Source organism: Stenella coeruleoalba (assembly GCF_951394435.1).
Source record: "Stenella coeruleoalba genome assembly, chromosome: 8".
NCBI classification, from domain to species: domain Eukaryota; kingdom Metazoa; phylum Chordata; class Mammalia; order Artiodactyla; family Delphinidae; genus Stenella; species Stenella coeruleoalba.
In genome coordinates, this window is record NC_137154.1 from 49,628,202 (window position 1) to 49,648,742 (window position 20,541).

At 48.9% G+C, this 20,541-nt stretch overlaps 2 protein-coding genes and 1 long non-coding RNA gene across 4 annotated transcripts in view; 1 reads left to right on the plus strand and 2 right to left on the minus strand.

Annotated features, from left to right (window-relative positions):
- Positions 1-545: 545 nt before the first annotated feature.
- On the plus strand, positions 546-3,948 carry TOMT (transmembrane O-methyltransferase; the record flags this gene model as incomplete). Its single annotated transcript, XM_079929078.1, has 4 exons — positions 546-671; positions 1,552-1,825; positions 2,937-3,133; positions 3,628-3,948. Exons 2-4 carry the CDS (start codon positions 1,567-1,569, stop codon positions 3,946-3,948), a joined length of 777 nt encoding a protein of 258 aa, XP_079785204.1. The 5' UTR covers positions 546-671; positions 1,552-1,566.
- Positions 3,949-4,635: 687 nt separating this feature from the next.
- On the minus strand, positions 4,636-7,969 carry ANAPC15 (anaphase promoting complex subunit 15). Of its 2 annotated transcripts, none has more exons than XM_079929079.1 (5): positions 7,701-7,969; positions 6,186-6,315; positions 5,608-5,667; positions 5,147-5,284; positions 4,636-4,992 (listed from the first exon to the last, which is right to left on the minus strand). In XM_079929079.1, exons 1-5 carry the CDS (start codon positions 7,958-7,960, stop codon positions 4,933-4,935), a joined length of 648 nt encoding a protein of 215 aa, XP_079785205.1. In that variant the 5' UTR covers positions 7,961-7,969; the 3' UTR covers positions 4,636-4,932. The 2 variants fall into 2 exon arrangements, with proteins under 2 accessions (XP_079785205.1, XP_079785206.1); XM_079929080.1 differs by having other exon boundaries at positions 4,636-4,980; positions 7,701-7,963.
- A 2,433-nt stretch (positions 7,970-10,402) lies between these two features.
- The window catches only part of LOC307191118, a 63,467-nt gene continuing 53,328 nt past the window's right edge, over positions 10,403-20,541 (minus strand). The window contains exons 3-4 of the long non-coding RNA XR_013829603.1: positions 19,805-19,915; positions 10,403-11,891 (exon numbers count right to left, since the gene is read on the minus strand). This is a non-coding gene — a long non-coding RNA (uncharacterized lncRNA). The remainder of the gene's footprint in view (positions 11,892-19,804; positions 19,916-20,541) is intronic.

A 20,541-nucleotide genomic window follows, 5' to 3' on the forward strand; every position in this document is an offset into this window, starting at 1 on the left:
GTCGTGCAAGATCTTGCAGAGCCTGACACCCACTCCAAGCCCAGGGCAGTGGAGCAGGGGTTGGGGGAATGCCTCACCAACCACAGGGAAATACTTGGAGTTTCCTGATTGACTTTCTGGACTTTACACACATGGCCTGGCACACTGTCTCCCCACCCGGTCTGCCTGCCCAAAGCGCCTGTGTTCATGGAGCATGCCTTCTAGTGCTCACATTATATTCTCTGTTCCTGTGTCAGTCTCTTCTAACAAAGGTGGAGTTCCAGGGGGACAGGGACAGGATCCGACTCTTCTCTGTGACTCAAGCCTTGGCACTTGCTTAGGATTTGGAATTATTGAGTAACTCACAACCTCCCTATCACCTTGGCTCACACCATACCCTATGTCCTGAACCAAGGGATTTGAGGAGAGGTCACCAAACCCAGTAGCTTTATTACCCCTCAAATCAAGACCCCGGAGTTCTGTAAGTTCTTTGAGGGCTCCTGAAGGGTAGGAGGCAGCTCAAGCTTGTACCTGGGGTTGGTAACTTGAACTGCAGGTCTCAGGTGACAGCAGCAGCCTCAGCATCAATAATTGACAGCAAGTCCAGCCTGCCTCAGGGTTCTTCCCCACCCCAAGGACTCCCCCTCCTGTCCTATGCTCTGATCTTCCCCAAGCAGGAGCCTCCAGCCCAGGTAAGCGGGGCCCTTGAGTGTGGGTTCCCAAGCGCATCAATTCAGATTCACCGTCACTCACCTACCTATTCACCCCATTCACACACTCCTACTTTAATTTTTAGTCACCACCACCAGTGGCCTCAAAAGGGTCAGATGGTCCAGTGCGTGGGAGAAGACAGGGCACTTATCCCAGACAGCGGGTGGGGGGAGTGGGGAGAAGAGGCTGAGTTGGGGGAAAGTGTGTGCTGTGTGTATATGTGAATGTAAATGTGAATGGAATGCTGAGAGAGAGGATAGGAGGGGAGGGCAGGGGAGGGGAAATAGGACTAGAGAATAAATATACAATCACGGACTGTTCCCACCCCCAGGGAAATGCTGACAGAGGGAGGGTCCTGGGGTGGTTAAGGATATCTCAACCTAACACGCCATGGAATGTTTTGATTGCCTCTTACTGAGGCAGAAGAGTGACAGTGAAGGGGTTCCTGACTACAAAGTTGTGCTCTTTTGCTACACAGTAATGGGTCAGAGACCAAGCAGGCAGGGGGTAAGGTGGGAGGAGAACTCAGGAAGGAACTGGTGAAAGGGGTTCTGAAGAAGAGTGACTACAGAGATAAGGGAAAATGGGTGGAGGGAGCAAGGTGAAGATGAACCAGGAGTAGGAAGAGGTAGTTTGGGGTTGGGTGCTGAACATAAGACAGTATGTTGTCCTTGAAAGTACGTGGGCTTGGAATCAGACCAGCTTGGATTCAAATCCTAGTTCTTCCGTGTGACTCTGGACAAAGGACTTAACCTTTCTGAGCCATGGTGTGTAAAATATAGGGATAATTGCTACTGGTAAGGGCTGCACAAATGACAGGCAAACGACATGTGTGGGTTTCCCTCCCTTCCTCCACCCCAGGCCCAGGTAGGGACCATGTCCCCCGCCATCGCGCTGGCCTTCCTGCCACTGGTGGTGACATTGCTGGTGAGGTACCGGCACTACTTCCGACTACTGGTACGCATGGTCTTACTCCGGAGCCTCCGAGACTGCCTGTCAGGGATGCGGATTGAGGAGCGGGCCTTCAGCTATGTGCTCACCCACGCCCTGCCTGGGGACCCTGGTCATATCCTCACCACCCTGGACCACTGGAGCAGCCACTGCGAGTACCTGAGCCACATGGGGCCTGTCAAAGGTCAGTGTTCCTTAGCCTTCTGCTCCAGGAAGCACCTCCAAGATGGTGAAGGAAGATCTGGGATTTGCCACTGCCTTACTGGGTGAATTAGGCAGGTTCTTGATCTTCTGTGGGTCTCTTTTTTCTTCTCTGGAAATGAGGGGGCTGGGCAAAGTTATACATTCATCCAGTAAAATTTATCACCACCTCTTTTGTACCAGGCATGTGCTAGGTGCTGGGGGAGGAGGTAGAGGCCAGGGATGAATCAGCCACAAAGGCTGGCATCAAAGGGGGCATGATACAGGAGAATAACCACCTCAGCACACAACCCAAAACCTTGTAATTATCTGTGTCTGAGTCTTTCTCCCCCACCATGGAGGTTTCTCCAGCCCATTCAGGGTAGCTGTCTGGCTGGATTTGTCTGAGTCCCAGCTGTCAGCACATGTGTTTTTAGAGTCTTATTTAAGAAATTCATCCAATTCAATGGTTAGAAAGATATTCAATGAACAAATCAAGGGAGAATGAAACTAGAAGGTCTAGCAAAGACCTCTCGGGAGCCTGGACAGTGGTCTCTCAGAAGCCTGGTCTCTCTCTGGTGGTTGTTTCTGCCTGGGCCCTCCTGGAGGAAGCAACATTTGAACTGGGCCTAGAGGGATTGCTTTCGAGTTGGCCAGGTAGTTGAGGACAGAGGTGGGGGAGGACAAAGCCAGCCACATATCTAAATGTGGCATGAAGAAATGAACCAGCATGGTTGGCTCTGGGCACAGTTGTTTGGGATGGCGGTCGTGGGAAGAATTGAGAGCTGAAACTGGAAAGGTAGGATAGGATCAGGTCCAAGAAAGTTCTGAATGTCAGGCTGAGGATCCCACGTTCAATCCCAAAGGCCTTTAGGTTCATAGGAACCAGGGAGCATTAGGGTCAGATTTGTCAAAGATTCCTAGTGGTTGGTGTGAAGGAGGCAAGCTGAGAGGGGCAGGGAGGCCACTGGGGCTGCTAGGACTGTAATCCAAGAAAGAAATGAGACTCCCGCTGGTTGGAGGTTGCAGTGGCAAGTGGGCATTTGAGACCCCTTTCCATGAGGGCCCCTGCATCCATCTCCCATGTCTGCTGCAATAACCATCTCCCCCCATAGGTCAGATCGTGATGCGGCTGGTGGAGGAGAAGGCCCCTGCTTGTGCACTGGAGCTGGGCACCTACTGCGGGTACTCCACACTGCTTATTGCCCGTGCCCTGCCCCCTGGGGGTCGCCTTCTCACTGTGGAGCGGGATCCACGCACAGCAGCAGTGGCTGAAAAACTCATCCGCCTGGCTGGCTTCGACGAGCGCACGGTCAGCCCCCACCTCCCCAACCCTGGTCTCTTTCCTGCCACCCCCAGCTCTGCCCTAGCCAGCTTCCCCCATGGGGGAATCCCGCCTAGGAGAAGGAAACAGCTCCACTTAGGGAACTGTGAACCTGGAGAGTGTATGAGCTCTTGTTCTCCTGTTCCAAGTTACTGGCATGTATCTGCTGCTGGATGACAAAGAAGCAGTTAAGAGGAAAGTCTCTGGAGCCCAGCAAATCTGGGTCCAAACCTTAGTCTGCCTCTTGTTGGCTGTGTGATCTTGGGCAAAGCACCTGTCCTCTGAATCTCAGCTTCTTTACTAGCAGAATGAAAATCACAATGCTGATCCTGACTCCTTGGGTTCTGAGGCCAGGGGAAATATGAGAACACACACGGAGACCTAGGCCAGGGCCTGGCACAAAATAAGCCAGATCCCGGTAGGGTCTGGTGTGGGAGAACAACCGCTCCCACCCTCATCTCCAACTCTTCCCACCCCCACAGGTGGAGCTCATCGTGGGTAGATCAGAGGAGGTGATCCCACGCCTAAGAACCCAGTACCATATGAATCGGATTGACCTGGTGCTCCTGTCACACAGGCCCCGACGTTATTTGAGGGACCTGCAACTGCTGGAGGCCCATGCCCTGCTGCCAGCTGGTGCCACAGTGTTAGCTGACCACGTGCTCTTCCCTGGTGCACCTCGCTTCCTGCAGTACGCCAAGAGCTGTGGCCGCTACCGCTGCCGCCTCCACCACACTGGCCTCCCTGACTTCCCTGCCATCAAGGACGGCATAGCCCAGCTCACCTACTCAGGGCCTGGCTGAGGTCCAGGCCCAGGGGTACTTACTGCTGCCTCCCCCCACCCCCCAACCAAGCAAGGACCTCAGAATATCCCCTCCCCTCCCTGCTTGTGGACTGACACATACTGGGCTCAGGGCTAGGGAGTCTCTCCTCCCACCTCTGTCTCACTCTGGCTCCACACTAACCTGAGGCCTCAAGTTCTGTCAGGCTGTTTGATCCCACTGGTCCCCCTCCTTCCAGTCCAGAGTCATGGACTGACAGGCAAGAGACTTCAGCTCACAACACAGCCCTGTCACTGATTTGCTGGGTTACTCCATGGGAGTCCCTGCCCTGCTCTGAGATCTAATCTGTTCTAACACCAAGGAAGTTGACTAGGAGAGCTCCAGGGGCCTCCCAGTTCTGGCGCTCAGAAAGCCTGCCTCCCACCCCCCACCCCACCCCACCCCACCCCATGCCATTCCAGGTGGGATCAAAGGAAACAGTAAACACTGAGTTAGAGGCCCTGCAGGAATGGCTGGGTGCAAGCTGGGCCAGAGGAAATGGCAGTGGAGCCTGGGCCCACAGCCAGGGCTACCCTGGCCTTCCATAGCCCCAGCCCGCGTGGCCAGGTAGATTTGCCTGAAGTCCCTTGAGAACCCTCTCCCCAAAGCTCAAGAGAAGATGCTGCACTCCTCTAGGCCCCACCAAGAAATAGGGAATAGATGTGGGGAAAAAAATCAGTCCTGTGTCTTTATTAAAGAGAGTTAGAAAGAGACTAGATCTGGCAACCAAGGGATGAGGTGCTGGCCAGAAAGGTGGGGTGGGCTCAGGCTCTGCGGATTCAAGGGCAGACTGATGGCCTGGGAGGGGCCAAGGATACCAGGTGCTGGCAGCAGCTAAGGAGGTGCCCGAGGGTGAGCTTTCAGGCACCGGGGCAGGGGGGGTTGGGTGATCAGCTGGGTCTGCAGGGGCTCCAGGATAGGTTGGGCGGGCCTGGAGTATTTCTGAGACCACCCTGCCTTGTCTACCTAGATCATCCACTGGTCCTGATCCTGCTCGTTGCCTTCCATGTCCACCTGGAGAGGAGGCTGGGTGTGGGTGGGGAGGGGCCTCAGCCACCCAGCCAGCCCCAGTCCCAGATCCTGCCCCTGGCTGGATCCAGGGTTTCTGTACCCGCTGGCTGCCAGTGAGGTCAGGGGTAGGGGCCCAGGAGCAGAGGCCCTGCCCCACACCCCTGCCTACCTCATTGACCTCTCCATCGTCAGGTGACTCATTGTAGTCATTCATCTCATCCATGTCCTGCATGTCCTCATCATCCTCCGAGTCCTCTTCACTGTCCTCGTCGTCGTCTTCATCTTCCTCTTCCTCGTCATCATAGTGCTGGTGAGGCAGGGAAGAGCCTGTAGCCTCTACAGGTCTGCCTGGGCCCGTTCAAGGACTGGCCCACTTGGAGCCTCTCTCTGGGGACAACGAATGAGCTCCATTCCCCAGTCCTGTCCCACTTTAATCTAGCAGGCTGGTGCACGTTCTGCAGGACCTTAGTGCTGAGCCCAGTGCCCTCCCCCTCTACGTCCTCTTTTCTGTCCTCCACCCAGAGCTGAGGACCACGACTGCTCTGGAGTCAGAGGCCAGACCTTCCGAATTAGAGCAGAGCCTTGGTCCACCTGGGCCCCACAGAGGCCCCACCTGCTGGAGCCACTCACCTCTGAGGCCGGCTTGCCAATAGGTACCAGGTTGTTGTCTTTCTCTGCAATGCTCTGGAGCTGTGGCCACAGGGGGAGAAGAGCAAGGCCAGGGCCCAAGCAGGGCAGTCAGGGGCATGGCACTCACCTGCCCTGCCCCCAGGAAGACCCCCAAGTGTGAAGGAGAAGCTTCCTTCCAGCTCTCTGGAAGATTCAATCCCTTTCTCTCCTGTCATCTGCCACTTACTTATGAACTTGATCCAACTACATAAACTCTCTGGTCCTTGGTTTCCTCATAAGCTTATGGTGAGGATGAAGTGAGACTATCAGCCTAGAACATGACATCTGCTAGGTCCTCAATAAACAGTCAAAATTATTATTTTCTATGCTTTAGGGAAAAGAGCCTGGGCTCCAACCTGGCCTAGAGCTCCCACGGTCCCCTGGCAAATTAGGGTAACACAAAAGTGAGAACCTAGGCCCCCAGCTCAGGACAAAAAGCTCCCCCAGGGCAGGTCTCCAGAGTAGGTCTGGGTCAATGCCAGTGAAGGGGGGCGGGGCACCTGACTGAAGCTCCACCGCTGTGCTATGTCCTCACTCACCCAGGCCTGATGCTGCTGTTCTTGCTGCTGCAGCTCTGTCTCCTCCACACAGGGTCGATCCAGATTAAACCACAGTGTCTCAGTCACACGGGGGAAGAGTGAGGGAAACAACGTGGACATGGCTCCTAGACTGAGGAAAAGCGTCAGGTGAATCCAGCTCTCAGATGTGTTTGGTTTTAGTTTGTATTTGGTTACATTTTGATTTGGGGATTGGGTAGTGTGGAAGGTAGCAGGAAAGTACCCCTTCCCTGTGGGAATCAGACAGACCTGGGTTTGAGTCCTGGCTCCACCGCTTACTAGCTGTTTGACCTTGGCCAAGTCACTTAACCTCTCTGAGCCTCAGTTTCCTCATCTGTAAAACGGGGACAGTAACAATTATGCCACCCTCATAGTTATTCTGATAATTAAGTAATTTACTTTATGGGTTAAGTAAAGCTGTTTGTAAGCTGTTCAAGGAGGGAAGAGAATGGAAGCCAAATGTAGAGAGAGGAAACCAGAATGCAGACTGGCCTTACAAAATTAAAGACAGCAGGACTCTACTGAAACTCTCTCCACCTCCTCCAAACACTGAGACCTACTTTCTGCTCCTCCATGCCGCCCACACCATACCCACTCAGTGTCAGAAATTTTGGACCCTGACCACCTCTATCATGAACCACAGCCAAACTGGGGGGCAGGGAGGGGAAGTGTTATCACGTGCACGTATGGCTCAGTAACATTCTAAAGGTATGAGCAGATGAAAGACTGGATGAACTAACATGTAAGAGAACAAGTATATTCAGCTCAGATTCAGCAGCTGAGGGAGCTGAACGGGAGGTCCCAGAGAATCTGAATTAAAACCTTTCAGCTCACAGGAAAACTGAGGCCCAGCGACAGGCAACGACTGGCTCTAGGTGCCACGGTGAGTTGGGCATAGAACTCTCGCGGGGAAGAGATCCAGGCCGGGCACTAGAGGTGAGCAGGAGAAAAGGATCTACGTCTAATTCTGCTCTCGCCCTAATGCACTTGACCAATCCGGGGCCAGCCGCTGCCCTTCCGTGGAGCTCAGCTGCCCGGCGCGTTTAAGAGGCACAACAGAACCCTCTCTCAAGTCCCATCAGCACTGAAGGGCCAGAGACCGCGGCTCCGAAAGCCCAACCCCTCACCGCAAAGCCACCGCCCATTCTCGGCTTATTATGATAATGACCGTGGAGTTGACCAACAGGAAGAAGGCATGGGCGGGGTCCAGGCAGGTATTTGGGGTTGCTACCGAGAAAGGAGCGGGGCCTGGATAAGGCCAATTAACTGCAAGAACTGCTGGGTGACAGGAAGTGACACCAATGAGTGACGGACCTTGTGCGACGGGGTGGGGCTTAGTTTCGAGGAAGCGGCCAATGAGCTGGAACTCTTTTAATGTTAAAGGGAGTGTGAACAGGCAGCTCCTGAGGAGGCGGGTCAAGGGAATGAGGTTTCTCTGGGGAAGGGAGGAAAGAAGGGGCAAAGAGACAGCAACAGCAGCCTGTCTTATGTACTTACCGCGCCGGGAGTCGGCAGGCGGCGGCGACCCGGAAGCACTTTATTCTCCCTGAGCGGAAGAATCCATCGGAACCTGGGACACACCAAACGCATGCGTCCTTGGTCTTCTTTTGTTTCCCGCTCCCGCCCACCGGACTGGAAGTGACGTTACACACGTTAGTCACGTGTTGGGTGGAAATTTGGCGCGCCTGCTCTATTGGCCCCGCCTTGAGTCTCAGCCAATCGGCCTCTCCAGCCTGGACCCGCCCCAACGGCCCCATTTAGCCCCGCCTTTCTGTCCCCAGGCGGTATTTGCTTGCCAATCCCTGTTGAAAAACACCTGGTGGCAACCAGCGTTAGTACTAGGACTGTTTGTCTTGCTGCGTCCCAGGAAAATTAGTCTGCTTCTACCCCAGAATCGCTGGGTGATTTTACGCCTCGCCCCTCCTGCTTGTCTCGTCTCCCCCTCAGTTTCCCGTTTGGGTGCATACATTCATTTACGTATTCCTTCGACAGAAATATTTGAGTCCCTACTATATTCCATATTCCAGGCCCTGCTAGAAGCTGAGGCTAAATCTAGGAACACGGTCCCTGCCCTCAAAGACCTCACAGACCAGTGGGGAAGCCAGACTCTGTAGACCTGCAGTGGACTCACTGGTCTCTTAAGACTGCCTTTCCAGTTCTGCATTCCAGATTTTGTAAGGGCTTGATTACCCAATCTCAGGCGCAGCATTCTGCTGCTGGGAAATTCAGCTGCCCTCTCCAGGACTGGGCTAAATAAGCTTAGCTGTCAGCCTTGTCACATCTCTCTCCCACTCCTTTGCTGATGCCTCCGTTTTACTAACCTCTGACTCAGCTTCCCTTTCAGAGATCCTTATGCCTTCTGGCAATGTAAGTCCTTCAAACCCAACCCCCATTAAGCTCCATCACTCACCAGCCCCTTTCACGGCCAGCAGTCATCCATAGTTCCCCTCCTGCCCTGACCAAATGTGTGACCTTTAACAAATCCCTTTTCCATGTCTGGGCTCAGTTTCCTTTTCAACCAGCATCATAATCTCTGCCCAGCCTTCTTCGCATCTTGGACTGATGTGAGGATTTCATGAGATAACATATTTAAGAGGTAGTGTACTGTGCATATCGACTGTCATTGTTGACAAGCAGCTCTGGGTGTTATAAAGTTTTTCATTAGAGTAAAATTTGCCCCTTGGAAATGTCCACCTTTTTCTTTCATTCATTCAAGCAATATCTACTGAGTACCTTACATATGCCTGCCACTATTCTAAGTAATGGGTACACAACAGTGAACAAAACAGACCAAAAAAAAAAAACAAATCATGAGGAGACTCATGGTGCTTCCATTTTAATGAGAGATAAATAAAGAAGATAGGTAAATAAAATATATAGTTTTAAGACTGCAGTAAATATTGAGGAGAAAAAATAAGTCAGAGAAGTGGAAATAAAATGTTGGTAGGGGAGACGTTTCCTTTCAGTTAGGGGGCCAAGGAAGACCTTACTGGGAAGGTGACCTTTGAGTAAAAGATCTGAAGAAAAAAGAAAGGGGGCACTATTCTGATATTTAGGGAAGAACATCAGGAAGGAACAAGTGCAAAGGGCCTGGAATGGCTGGAGCATAGTGTTCTGTGGGGAGAATGGGAGAAGATGAGGATAGAGGTAGGAGCCAGAGAGTACAGCTTCGCAGATCACGATAAGGACTTTGGTTTTACCCCATTTACCCCATGTTGAGGATCCCGTGAAGGGTTACGAGCAGAGGATCCACACAATCTGATTTAGATTTTAACAGAGTTACTCTGGCTGTTTTATGAAGAAAAATTCAGTGGGGTCAGTGGCAGAAGCAGGGAGACCAGTTGGAAAGACAAGGGAGGTGCTGGTTTTGGGGGGAAATATCTGGAGCTCATTTTTGAGTGTGTTGGCTTTGAGATGTCCATTAGAGTGGGGTTGTTGAGGGAGCAGGAGGGCATATAGGTCTGAAGGTCAAGGGAGAGATCAAGACTGGAAATATCAGTTTGAGAGTCATCAGCACATGGATGGTGTTTAAAGCCATGAGAGAGGATGAGCCCACCAAAGGAGTGAGTGTAGATGGAAAATCATTTCCTTCAAAATTCAGAATTTGAGAAAACTAGGAGAAGCAGCAAACTAATGAGAAGGAGGGCCAAGAAGATAAGAAGAAAGCCAGGTAAGTTGGGTGGTATCCTGGAAGCCAAGTAAAAAAGGGGTATCAGGAAGGAGGTAGTGCTGCACTACAGTGGAGTTCTGTATAAAACTGTTTCTATTTGTTTCCTCAGCAGACCATGAGCTCCTTGAGGGCAGAGACTGAGTGGTTTCTAAGTCCCCAGAACCCACCCTTGACTTCTCCCTTCTCCATCCCTTATCTGCTCCTTCAGTGTCCCCAGCAGTCACTCCCTCTGGTTCTTTTAGTTACAGGATCCCTACGTCCGGCATCCTTTGCCTCCATCCTTCCTGACAGCTCTGGCCTGATGGAAATCCCCCAGTAACCTAGAGTTTCTTACCTAGATCCTCAGCCAGGTTCAACAAGCCATGGTGAGCTTCCCTGGTGGTGCAGTGGTTAAGAATCTGCCTGCCGATGCAGCGGACACGGGTTCGAGCCCTGGTCGGGGAAGATCCCACATGCTGCAGAGCAACTAAGTCCGTGCGCCACAACTACTGAGCATGCGCTGTAGAGCCCGCAAGCCACAACTACTGAGCCCTCATGCCACAACTACTGAAGCCCGCGCACCTAGAGCCCGTGCTCCATGACAAGAGAAGCCACTGCAATGAGAAGCCCACGCACCACAACGAAGTGTAGCCCCTGCTCACCGCAACTAGAGAAAAGCCTGAGCACAGCAACGAAGACCCAATGCAGCCAAAAATAAAATAAATTAATTAAAAAAAAAAAGCCATGGTGATAGGAGAAGGGGAAAAGGAAGAGGGATAAGTGGAAATTTGGGGTGATACCCTATTTTTGGCTCAGGCAACTGAGTCAGTGATGGTGCCACATTCATTATCCACCATTTATCCTTACCAAGTGCTTGAGTTTTTTTTTTCCTTTCATTTCAAGGATAATAAACTAAGACTCTGAGGGAATTTCCTGGTGGTCCAGTGGTAGGACTCCATGCTTTCACTGCCGAGGGCACGGGTTCAATCCCTGGTTGGGGAACTAAGATCCTGCAAGCTGCGTGGAATGGCCAAATAAATAAATAAAGACTCATATTCCTTAAAAATATAAAATTTAAAAAGGTTAAAAATTTGCTTCATATTCCTTCATCTGTTCCACTATTTGGTCGACATTTATTGAGTGCCAATTGAGTGCCAGACACCTTGATAGGCCCTGGGGACAGAGAGATGAAGCAGAAATAATCCCTATCCTAGAGGAGAATACAGTCTAGTGAGGACTAAGACAGTTATAGACAATTATAGAAGAGGGTAGTAAATATTAAAATCAGTGTATACAGAGAGTGTTATAAGAACACAGAGGAAAGAGAGAGGAATGGATTCTGGATAAACTGAGTCTAGACTTTGTTTGAAGGAAGGAAACATTTATTTGAACGGGCCTTGAGGGATGAGTAGGGGTTTACCTAGTAGACAAGTGGGAGAAGGGGATGCACAAAAAGGCGTATTGCATGCAAAGGCACGGAGTTAAAAGCAGATGATGTATTTGGAGAACACTGAGAATCTTTTTGGGCAGAACTAAGTGTCTCGGGGTAGAGAGAGAGATGAGAAGGAACGTTAGGGGGACTCTGATGGGGTAGGGCTTTGGTGGCCCTGAGATAGAGTGGATGTGATGAGAGCCAGGCATCCTGGGACTTACCTTGGCTCTATTACTGACTTTCTGGAGACCCGAGGCTGGTCCCTCCCGCTCTCCCAGCTTTCCATTTTCTCTAACATAATATCCCAACCATGTCTCCAGCTCTGGTGTGAATCCCTGGAAGGCACTTCCCTGACCTGGCCCCTTCTGTCCTGAGATGTCACCTGCTTCCTCGTTGTGTTTTACCCAAGCCAGGGCCTGGGCTGAAAGCAGAAGGCAGGATGGGGATTTCCCAAGTCAGAAATAAATCCAAAGCCCGTAGGCTGGAGAGAGAAATCCATGGCTCTGTGCAGAGAATTCTCCAGGATCCAGGAAGGTTTAGACCTGAGTGATGTGAATTCAATGCCAGTGAGGGCTGCTTCCATGGTCCTTGAGGAGTATGGCTGGCCCTGGTAGGGGACAGAGGGAAACGTCAGTCACCATCTCTTACGTATACCGAAGGATATTTGGTCTCCAAAGAGCTTTCACACTTGTCATTTCCTCTTATCCTCACCCCAGTCCTGGAAACCCTGCTCCCAGTTAGCCTATGAGGAACGTGAGGCTCTGGAAAGTGAAGTGGCTTGTCCGAGCTGAAGCTACAACTTAAGAAGGTCAATCTTGCATTCGCTCCACAAAGCTTTCTTATGAGCCAGTCTGTGCTTGGTGATGGGGGACCCACAGGGGAATCAGATCTGAGTCCTCATCCCCTGGAAGCCCCCAGTCTAGTTTGGGAGGCCTCAAGCAAATCATTAGGCCCTTGAGGGCAGGTCTCTGATTCATCTCTATTTCCTTAGCACACAGCACAGTGCCTGGCACAGAGTAGCCACTCAAGAAATGTAAAAGATGGGCTTTTCTTCCCTTCAATCTAATGGAACTGAATTCATTAGACGTGTGTTCGTGTGACAATTGCTACACTAGAGACAGTTTCTGAGAAGAGTGGGGGCAGTGAGCAGAGGGTAACATGTGGGTGTGGAGGTGGGGAGGGATCCTCAGGGAGATGAGACTTTGAAGGAGGAGAAGTCAGGAGAGGACAGTCTAGACAAGAGGGGGCTGCAAGTGCAAAAGGGGCCTGAAAGAGTGTGGTGTGCCTGGGGCATGGCCATGCTTGCGGGCCTCCTTGTGGCCATCCTGGTGATGGGCACAATGAGAGGAGACAGGATGAAAAAATGGTGCCCTTGTTACCAAGTCCAAGCTTGTACCGCTCACTGCATGACAGGCCAATAAATCGAGATATGAGTTGTTGGGATAAGGAATAGTGACTTTATTTGGAAAGCCAGCAGACCGAGAAGATGGTGGACTAGTGTCCCAAAGAACCATCTTACCTGAGTTAGAATTCAGGCTTCTTTTATACTAAAAGGGGAGCAGGTGTGGCTTGGTGTAGGAATCCTTTGTTCTTGCAGCTGTCCGTGTAGGTGTGGTCACAGTATTCCCACATAACTTCAACAAGACAAATGTTATCCTCTGTTCTGCACCTTTTAGTCTCTACATGAATGGAATGACACCTTAAAGGGTCCGAGCCTTGAGAACGGGCTATCCTGTATATTTCAGGTTATAGGCAACATTCTTTTACAAAAGGGGCAAAGCCAGCATAACTCAGTACAGGCAACAGCACAAAGGTCAGTGCTAAAGGAATTCAATATGGAGTCAGGTTTGTTATTCTCTGTTATACCCTGTCCTCAAAGGATGACACATACCCTTGGAGAAGGACGAGGAGACATTGAGAAGGGCTTCCTTGAGCAGGAGAGACTTCAGCTGTACCTTGAACCATGCTTCAGAGTTAAAGAGTGAGAAAGGAGGAAAAAAGAAACCTTCCTGGTGGGAGGGGACTCCCTGAGCAGGCACTGGGGTGTGTGGTGAATGAGGAGACTGCTTGGCAGGAGAGCATGGCAGGCGTGTGGAGATGCTGTGAGGAGCTGGAGAGCCCCACTGGGTGGGCTGGCTGAGGGAGTATACTTTTGCTTGGGGTACAAGATTCCTCTACCTCAGGGTCATTGTAATGGAGCAAATGGGCTCGTTGCCTGCTGCCCAACGGAAAGACCAAATAGCAGGCAACAGTTGTGTGCAGAGAGAAAAGATTTTATTGCAGCCAAACTAGGAGACAGGAGGCAGTGTGCAGATGTGTCTGCTCATGGGTTTTTGAGTGGGATATTTATCTTGGAAACAGGAAGTCGGGGGGGGGGGGCCTTGGAAATGATTGGTGGAAAGTGCCTGTAAGTTTAAGGAGTTTTCTGCTCAGGCAGGCCTGACTGCTTTTCCTGTCTCTTCCTGGGTGGCATGTGCAAATTGTGTGTATGTGTGTGTGTGGGGGTGTCCATATGTAACATGTAGTGGATTTTTTTTTTTTTTTTTTTGGTCCTGCCACTGCACTGCTTGTGGCATTCTAGTTCCCCAGTCAGGGATAGAACCTGAGGCCCCCTGCAGTGGACGCATGGAGTCCTAACCACTGCACCACCAGGAAATTCCCCATGCGGTGGATTTAAAGTTCACTATCAGTCATCATTGTAGTCCTTCAATGCACCTCCCAGCCTGATGCTCAGTTGGAGAGACTTCAGCAAGTTGTATCCATATCTGTAGTTTCCCTGACACTCCGAAAAAAAACCAAAAGGAAAAACAAAAAAAAACTTCTGTTCTTGATGTATTATTTTGTTTCTACTTTATGGGCCTTGTAAATTACATGGCACATTTCAACTCAACACGTCATTTATTTTCTGGTTAGCAAACAGTCACTGAGGTCTCTCCTGGGCCTGACTCTGAGTTTAGGATGGATGAATGAGTTATAAGTGATTGCTGTGGATTCTCTTCCAAGTCCCTAGAAAGCTGGCCCCAGGAGGGGTGCTGTAACAGGGAAAAATAAACCTGACTCCATATTAGATCTGTTTCTTTTACTTTAACTTTTTTTTTTTTTTAATTTATTTTTTTGTGTGGTACACGGGCCTCTCACTGCTGTGGCCTCTCCCGCTGCGCTCAGCGGCCATGGCTCACGGGCCCAGCCGCTCCGCGGCATGTGGGATCCTCCCGGACCGGGGCACGAACCCGTGTCCCCTGCATCGGCAGGTGGACTCTCAACCACTGTGCCACCAGGGAAGCCCTACTTTAACCTTTTATTCTATTGCTTTTGCTTTGTGTTAAGAATGTTGCCTTAAATATACAATGGAGAAGACAGTCTTTTCAACAAGTGGTGCTGGGAAAACTGGACAGCTACATGTAAAGAATGAAATTAGAACATTCTCTAACACCATACACAAAATAAACTCAAAATGGATCAAAGACCTAAATGTAAGGCCGTACACTATAAAATTCTTAGAGGAAAACAGAGAGAGAACACTCTTTGACATAAATGGCAGCAATATCTTTTTTGATCCACCTCCTAGAGTAATGGAAATAAAAACAAAAATAAACAAATAGATCTAATTAAACTTAAAAGCTTCTGCACAGCAACAGAAGCCATAAAAAAAAAAAAAAACGAAAAGACAACCCACAGAATGGGAGAAAATATCTGCAAATGAAGCGACCGACCGACAAGGGCTCAATCTCTAAAATATACAAACAGCTCAAGCAGCTCTATGTCAAAAAGACAAACAACACACTCAAAAAATGGGCAGAAGATCTAAACAGACATTTCTCCAAAGACTACAGATGGCCAAAATTCACATGAAAAGATGCTCAACATCACTAATTATCAGAGAAATGCAAATCAAAACTATAATGAGGTATCACTGCATACCAGCCAGAATGGCCATTATCAAAAAGTCTACAAACAATAAATACTGGAGAGGGTGTGGAGAAAAGGGAACCCTCCTACACTGTTGGTGGGAATGTAAATTGGTAAACCACTATGGAGAACAGTATGGAGGTTCCTTAAAAAACTAAAGATAGAACTACCATATGATCCAGCAATCCCACTCCTGGGCATATATCCAGAGAAAACCATAATCTGAAAAGATACATGCACCCCAATGTTCACAGCAGCACTATTTACAATAGCCAAGACATGGAAGCAACCTAAATGTCCATCAACAGAGGAATGGATAAAGAAGATGTGGTACATATATACAATGGAATATTACTGAGCCATCAAAAAGAATGAAATAATGCCATCTGCAGCAACAATGGATGGACCTAAAGATGACCATACTAAGTGAAGTAAGTCAGGCAGAGAAAGACAAATATCATATGATATTACTCATATGTGGAATCTAATTTTTAAAATAATACAAATGAACTTATTTACAAAACAGAAACAGACTTACAAATATTGAAAACAAATTTATGGTTACCAAAGGAGAAATGTAGCATGGAGGACCTTGGGATGAACATACATACACTACTATGTATAAGACAGATAACCAACAAGTACCTACTACGCAGCACAGGGAACTCTATTCAACATTCTGTGATAACCTATATGAGAAAAGAATCTAAAAAAGAATGAATATATGTATATGTATAACTGAATCACTTTACTGTACAGCAGAAACTAACAGAACACTGTAAATCAAGTATACGCCAATAAAATTAAAATAAAAAATAAAAATAAATAAAAGGTGAGAGTATATGTAAAATCTAAAAAGAAATTAAAAAAAAAAAAAGACTAAGATCCCACAAGCCATGCAGTGCAGCCAAAAAAAAAAAAAAGAAGAAGAAAAAACCTGAACTCATAGATAGAAAGAACAGACTGGTGGTAGTCAGAGGCAGGGGGTGAGGGGTGAGTAAAATGGGTGAAGATGGTCAAAAGGTACAGACTTCCACTTATAAGATAAACAAATCATGAGGATTTAATGTATTCACAGCATTACATAGTGACTACAGTTAATAATACTGTATTGGGGACTTCCTGGTGGCGCAGTGGTTAAGAATCCGCCTGCCAATGCAGGGGACACGGGTTCGAGCCCTGGTCCAGGAAGATCTCACGTGCCACGGAGCAACTAAGCCCGTGTGCCACAACTACAGAGCCTGCGCTCTAGAGACTGCGGGCCACAACTACTGAGCCTGTGAGCCACAACTACTGAAGCCTGCGTGCCTAGAGCCCGTGCTCTGCAACAAGAGAAGCCACCCAGTGAGAAGCCTGCGCATCGCAACGAAGAGTAGCCCCCGCTCGCCACAACTAGAGAAAGTCTGCACGCAGCAATGAAGACCCAACGCAGCCAAAACTAAAATAACTTAAAAAAAAAAAAGTGGCATGGTGGTTGCAGGTGTAATAGAGAAGAACAAATCTGACTCCACATTAGATCTGTTTCTTTTACTTTAACCTTTGTATTCTATTGCTTTTGCTTTGAGTTAAGAATGTTGCCTATTGTGTGGGCGGGGAGGGATAAATTGGGAGATTAGTGTTGATATATACACAGCTCTATATATAAAACAGATAAGTAATAAGAACCTACTGTATAGCACAGGGAACTCTACTCAATACTCTGTAATGACCTATATGGGAAAAGAATAAAAAAAAGAGCAGATATATGTATATGTATAACTGATTCACTTTGCTGTACAGCAGAAGCTAACACAACATTGTACATCAACTATATTCCAATAAAAATTAATTTAAAAAAAATAGGGCTTCCCTGGTGGCGCAGTGGTTGAGTCCACCTGCCAATGCAGGGGACACGGGTTCGTGCCCCGGTCCGGGAGGATCCCACATGCCGCGGAGTGGCTGGGCCCGTGAGCCATGGCCCCTGAGCCTGCGCGTCCGGAGCCTGTGCTCCGCAACGGGAGAGGCCACAACAGTGAGAGGCCCGCGTACGGGGGGTGGGGGGGGGAATGCTGCCTATAGTCTGAAATATACATGATAGTCCATTCTCAAGGCTCTGACCTTTAAAGGTATAACACTTTTCCCTTCATATAGAGATAAAAAGTTGCAGAACAGAGAATAATATTTGTCTTGTTGGAGGTTTACAGGAACATCATGACCTGACTGACCTATGTAGACAGATGCAAGAACAAAGGATTCCTAGTCTCTGGACGTCATGACTGTTCACTAGTGGCTCCGCAGCACTGAGCACAGTGGCCAGGCATCAGCTGATATTCAATAAATATTTGTTGAATGAACGAATGAGAGACCAAAATACTGGACACGTGTGGTATCTGTACTGTTCAGGGAAGGGCAGAGGACTTGGATCTGGGATCTAGCTCATTGATTCCTCATTGTGTGCTCTGACTTTGGCCAAGACACTTCACCTCTGAACCTCAGTTTCTCTATGTGTAAAGTAGGGGCTGTCTGCCCCACAGGGTTCTTGTCAAGGTCAAATGAAATACATGTGATAAGTGTCCAGTTACTGTCCCAGGGAGCTGCACAGTGACCCAGAAGCTTTGGCCGAAGCATACAGGAAGCAAGGAGGCTTCGACTGAGACATCTGGACTAACAAGGTTCTAATCCAGTTCCAAGTCCACCATCAGTCCCCAGGTGACCTTGGATCTGTATTAGTTTCTTATGGCTGCTATAACAAACTACCGAAAACTTTGTGGCTGAAAACAACGTGGATTTATTCTCTTACAGTTCTGGAGGTCAGAAGTCTAAAATCAAGGTTTCAACAGGACTGCATTCCTTCTGAAGGCTTCAGGAAAGATCCATTTCCATGTCTTTTCCAGCCTCCAGAGACCACCTGTATGCCTGTGCTGTGGGCCCCTTCCTCGTATCACTCCAACCTCTTACTTCCACCCTTATAACTTCTACTGGACTCTCTGATCTCCTGCCTTCCTCTTATAAGGATCCTTGTGATGATATCGGCCCATTCAGATAATCCAGAATAATCTCCCTATCTCAAGATCTGTACCTTAATCACATCTGCAAAGTCCCTTTTGCCATACAAAGTAACATTCACAGGTTCTGGGGATTAGGACATGGGCACTAGTACCATCCTTCTCCCACTTGGGCATCAATCTCTTCTTCCAGAAGATAATAGCCTCAGTCTGCCCTGCCCTCCCTCCCTCCAGCCTCCCCCTGGAGGAGGGCTCTCATGGAGCCAGGAATGTTGGATGGAGACCAGGGAGTGAGTTCCAGACTGCTTCACCACCCCAGCTCACAAATTGCCCCAATCTTGTCACAGGTAGTTACAGCCCCAGGACCTAACTGCCCCCTAACCTGTGCTCTGCCCTTCCCTTCCATTTCCTGGGCTTTTCCAGGCAGGCCAGCCTCCTCCCACCCCAATGACAACCAACCTTTCACAAAAAAACACCCTTTATTACTAAATTGCAAACATTTACTATCTCACGCTATCCCTGCCTGCACCCCCTACCCTGCACTCCAGGAACCTTAATCCAAATATTTCTCCCACATCCAATCCTCACTCACAGCCCCTTATGGAAGTCACACTTCATTTTACATTTCTATTTTACAGGTGGAGATATTGAGGCTCTACCCCTTCCTCCTCACTCCAGCTCCCGGATCTCCTCTGCCACTGTCCTTTCTGCTCTCAGCCTCCAGGGCCAGGGCAGTTTCACCAAGATGCACTGAATCCAAACTGGTGACAGTCTCAAATTAATCAGAGGGGGCCCAGCGATCATCCCAGCCCCTACTCGGCATTCACCATTCATTTAGACTACAAATATTTCCTGAGCACTGACTAGATACTTGGTACTGTTTTAAGTTGGGAACAAAACTGACACAATTCCTTGCTCTCATATGGTTCACTTTGTAGTGGTGGGAGACCATCCCATAAACAGGCAGTAATATCAGATGGTGATAAATGTGCTGAAAAAGAATAAAGCCAGGGAAGGCAACGGAGCACACAGGGGTGAGGATGGCAACCATATTCGAGAGACGGTGGTCAGGAAAAGGTTCGCTAATAAGCAGACATTTAAACAGATTTCCAAAGAAAGGAGGCAGAGAGCAATATGGAAGTGGCGGAATATTCCAGGCTGGAATCAGCATCACTTTCAGCAGCTGCTACCCAGATTTCCTGCTGCAGTACCAGCCAGCACCTTTCCCATCTTCTGTCTCAGAAAATGGTGCCAACATCTCCCAGTCCATAACCCAGAAACCTGAGACTCATTTTTGTCCCTGACCTCTCCCTCTCTCCCCACACCCCAAAAGTCCCCAGGCCCTAGAGATTTTATTCACTAAGTATCTCATGAATCCACTACTTCCCTCAACTCCAAAATTCTTTTTTCCCCATCCCCCTCCAGCCCTACTCCACTCATAGCCTTCCTCATCTCAGCAAATGGCCACACACTCTTCCGATTTCTCAGCCCAAGAACCCTTGGAGTCATCCTAATTCCTCCCTTTCTCCCACATCCAGTATCCAATCCATCAGCAAATCTCATTAGCACTCCCTTCAAACTACATCCAGATTCCCACCCTTTCACCGCCCCCTCTGCCACCGCTTACCCCCTGCTTCAAGTCATGGTTGCCTTGAGCTTGTGCTGTTCAAAATAGACCTTCATGTTCTTTGCTTGCTTTCCCTTGTCCCTAGAATCTGTTCCTAGATCAGATGCTGAACTGAAAAAAAAAAAAAAAAAGTTTCCATTGCATTCAGAGTAAAATTCCAAATCCTTACCCAGTCTGACTAATGCGGCCTTCTAGATTCTGGTCCAGACCACACACTCCTATACCGTGTGCCCTGCTCCCTGCTCACCAGTCCCACTGGCTTCCTTGCTGTTTGTTCTTAGAAGGCACTGAGTATATTCCTGCCTCAGGGCCTTTGGACTTACTGTTCCCTCTGACTGGAATACTTCTCCCTTGTAGTATAAACTGACTGTTAGGTTCTTTGTTTTGTAATGAAAGTGCCTGTCTTAAGCTTTGATTACTGAGGCAGCCACATCAAAGGATATCTTGAATGAACAAATCACTAGATAAAGAGTCAGGCTGCCTCCTGGAACTGAGGCTCCTTTGTTTTAGAGGTATTGGTTGATCTCAGTAACTGACCATTTGGGCCACTTGTTTTTTTTTTTTAACATCATTATTGGAGTATAATTGCTTTACAATGGTGTGTTAGTTTCTGCTTTATAACAAAGTGAATCAGTTATACATATACATATGTCCCCATATCTCTTCCCTCTTGCTTCTCCCTCCCTCTCACCCTCCCTATACCATCCCTCTAGGTGGTCACAAAGCACCAAGCTGAT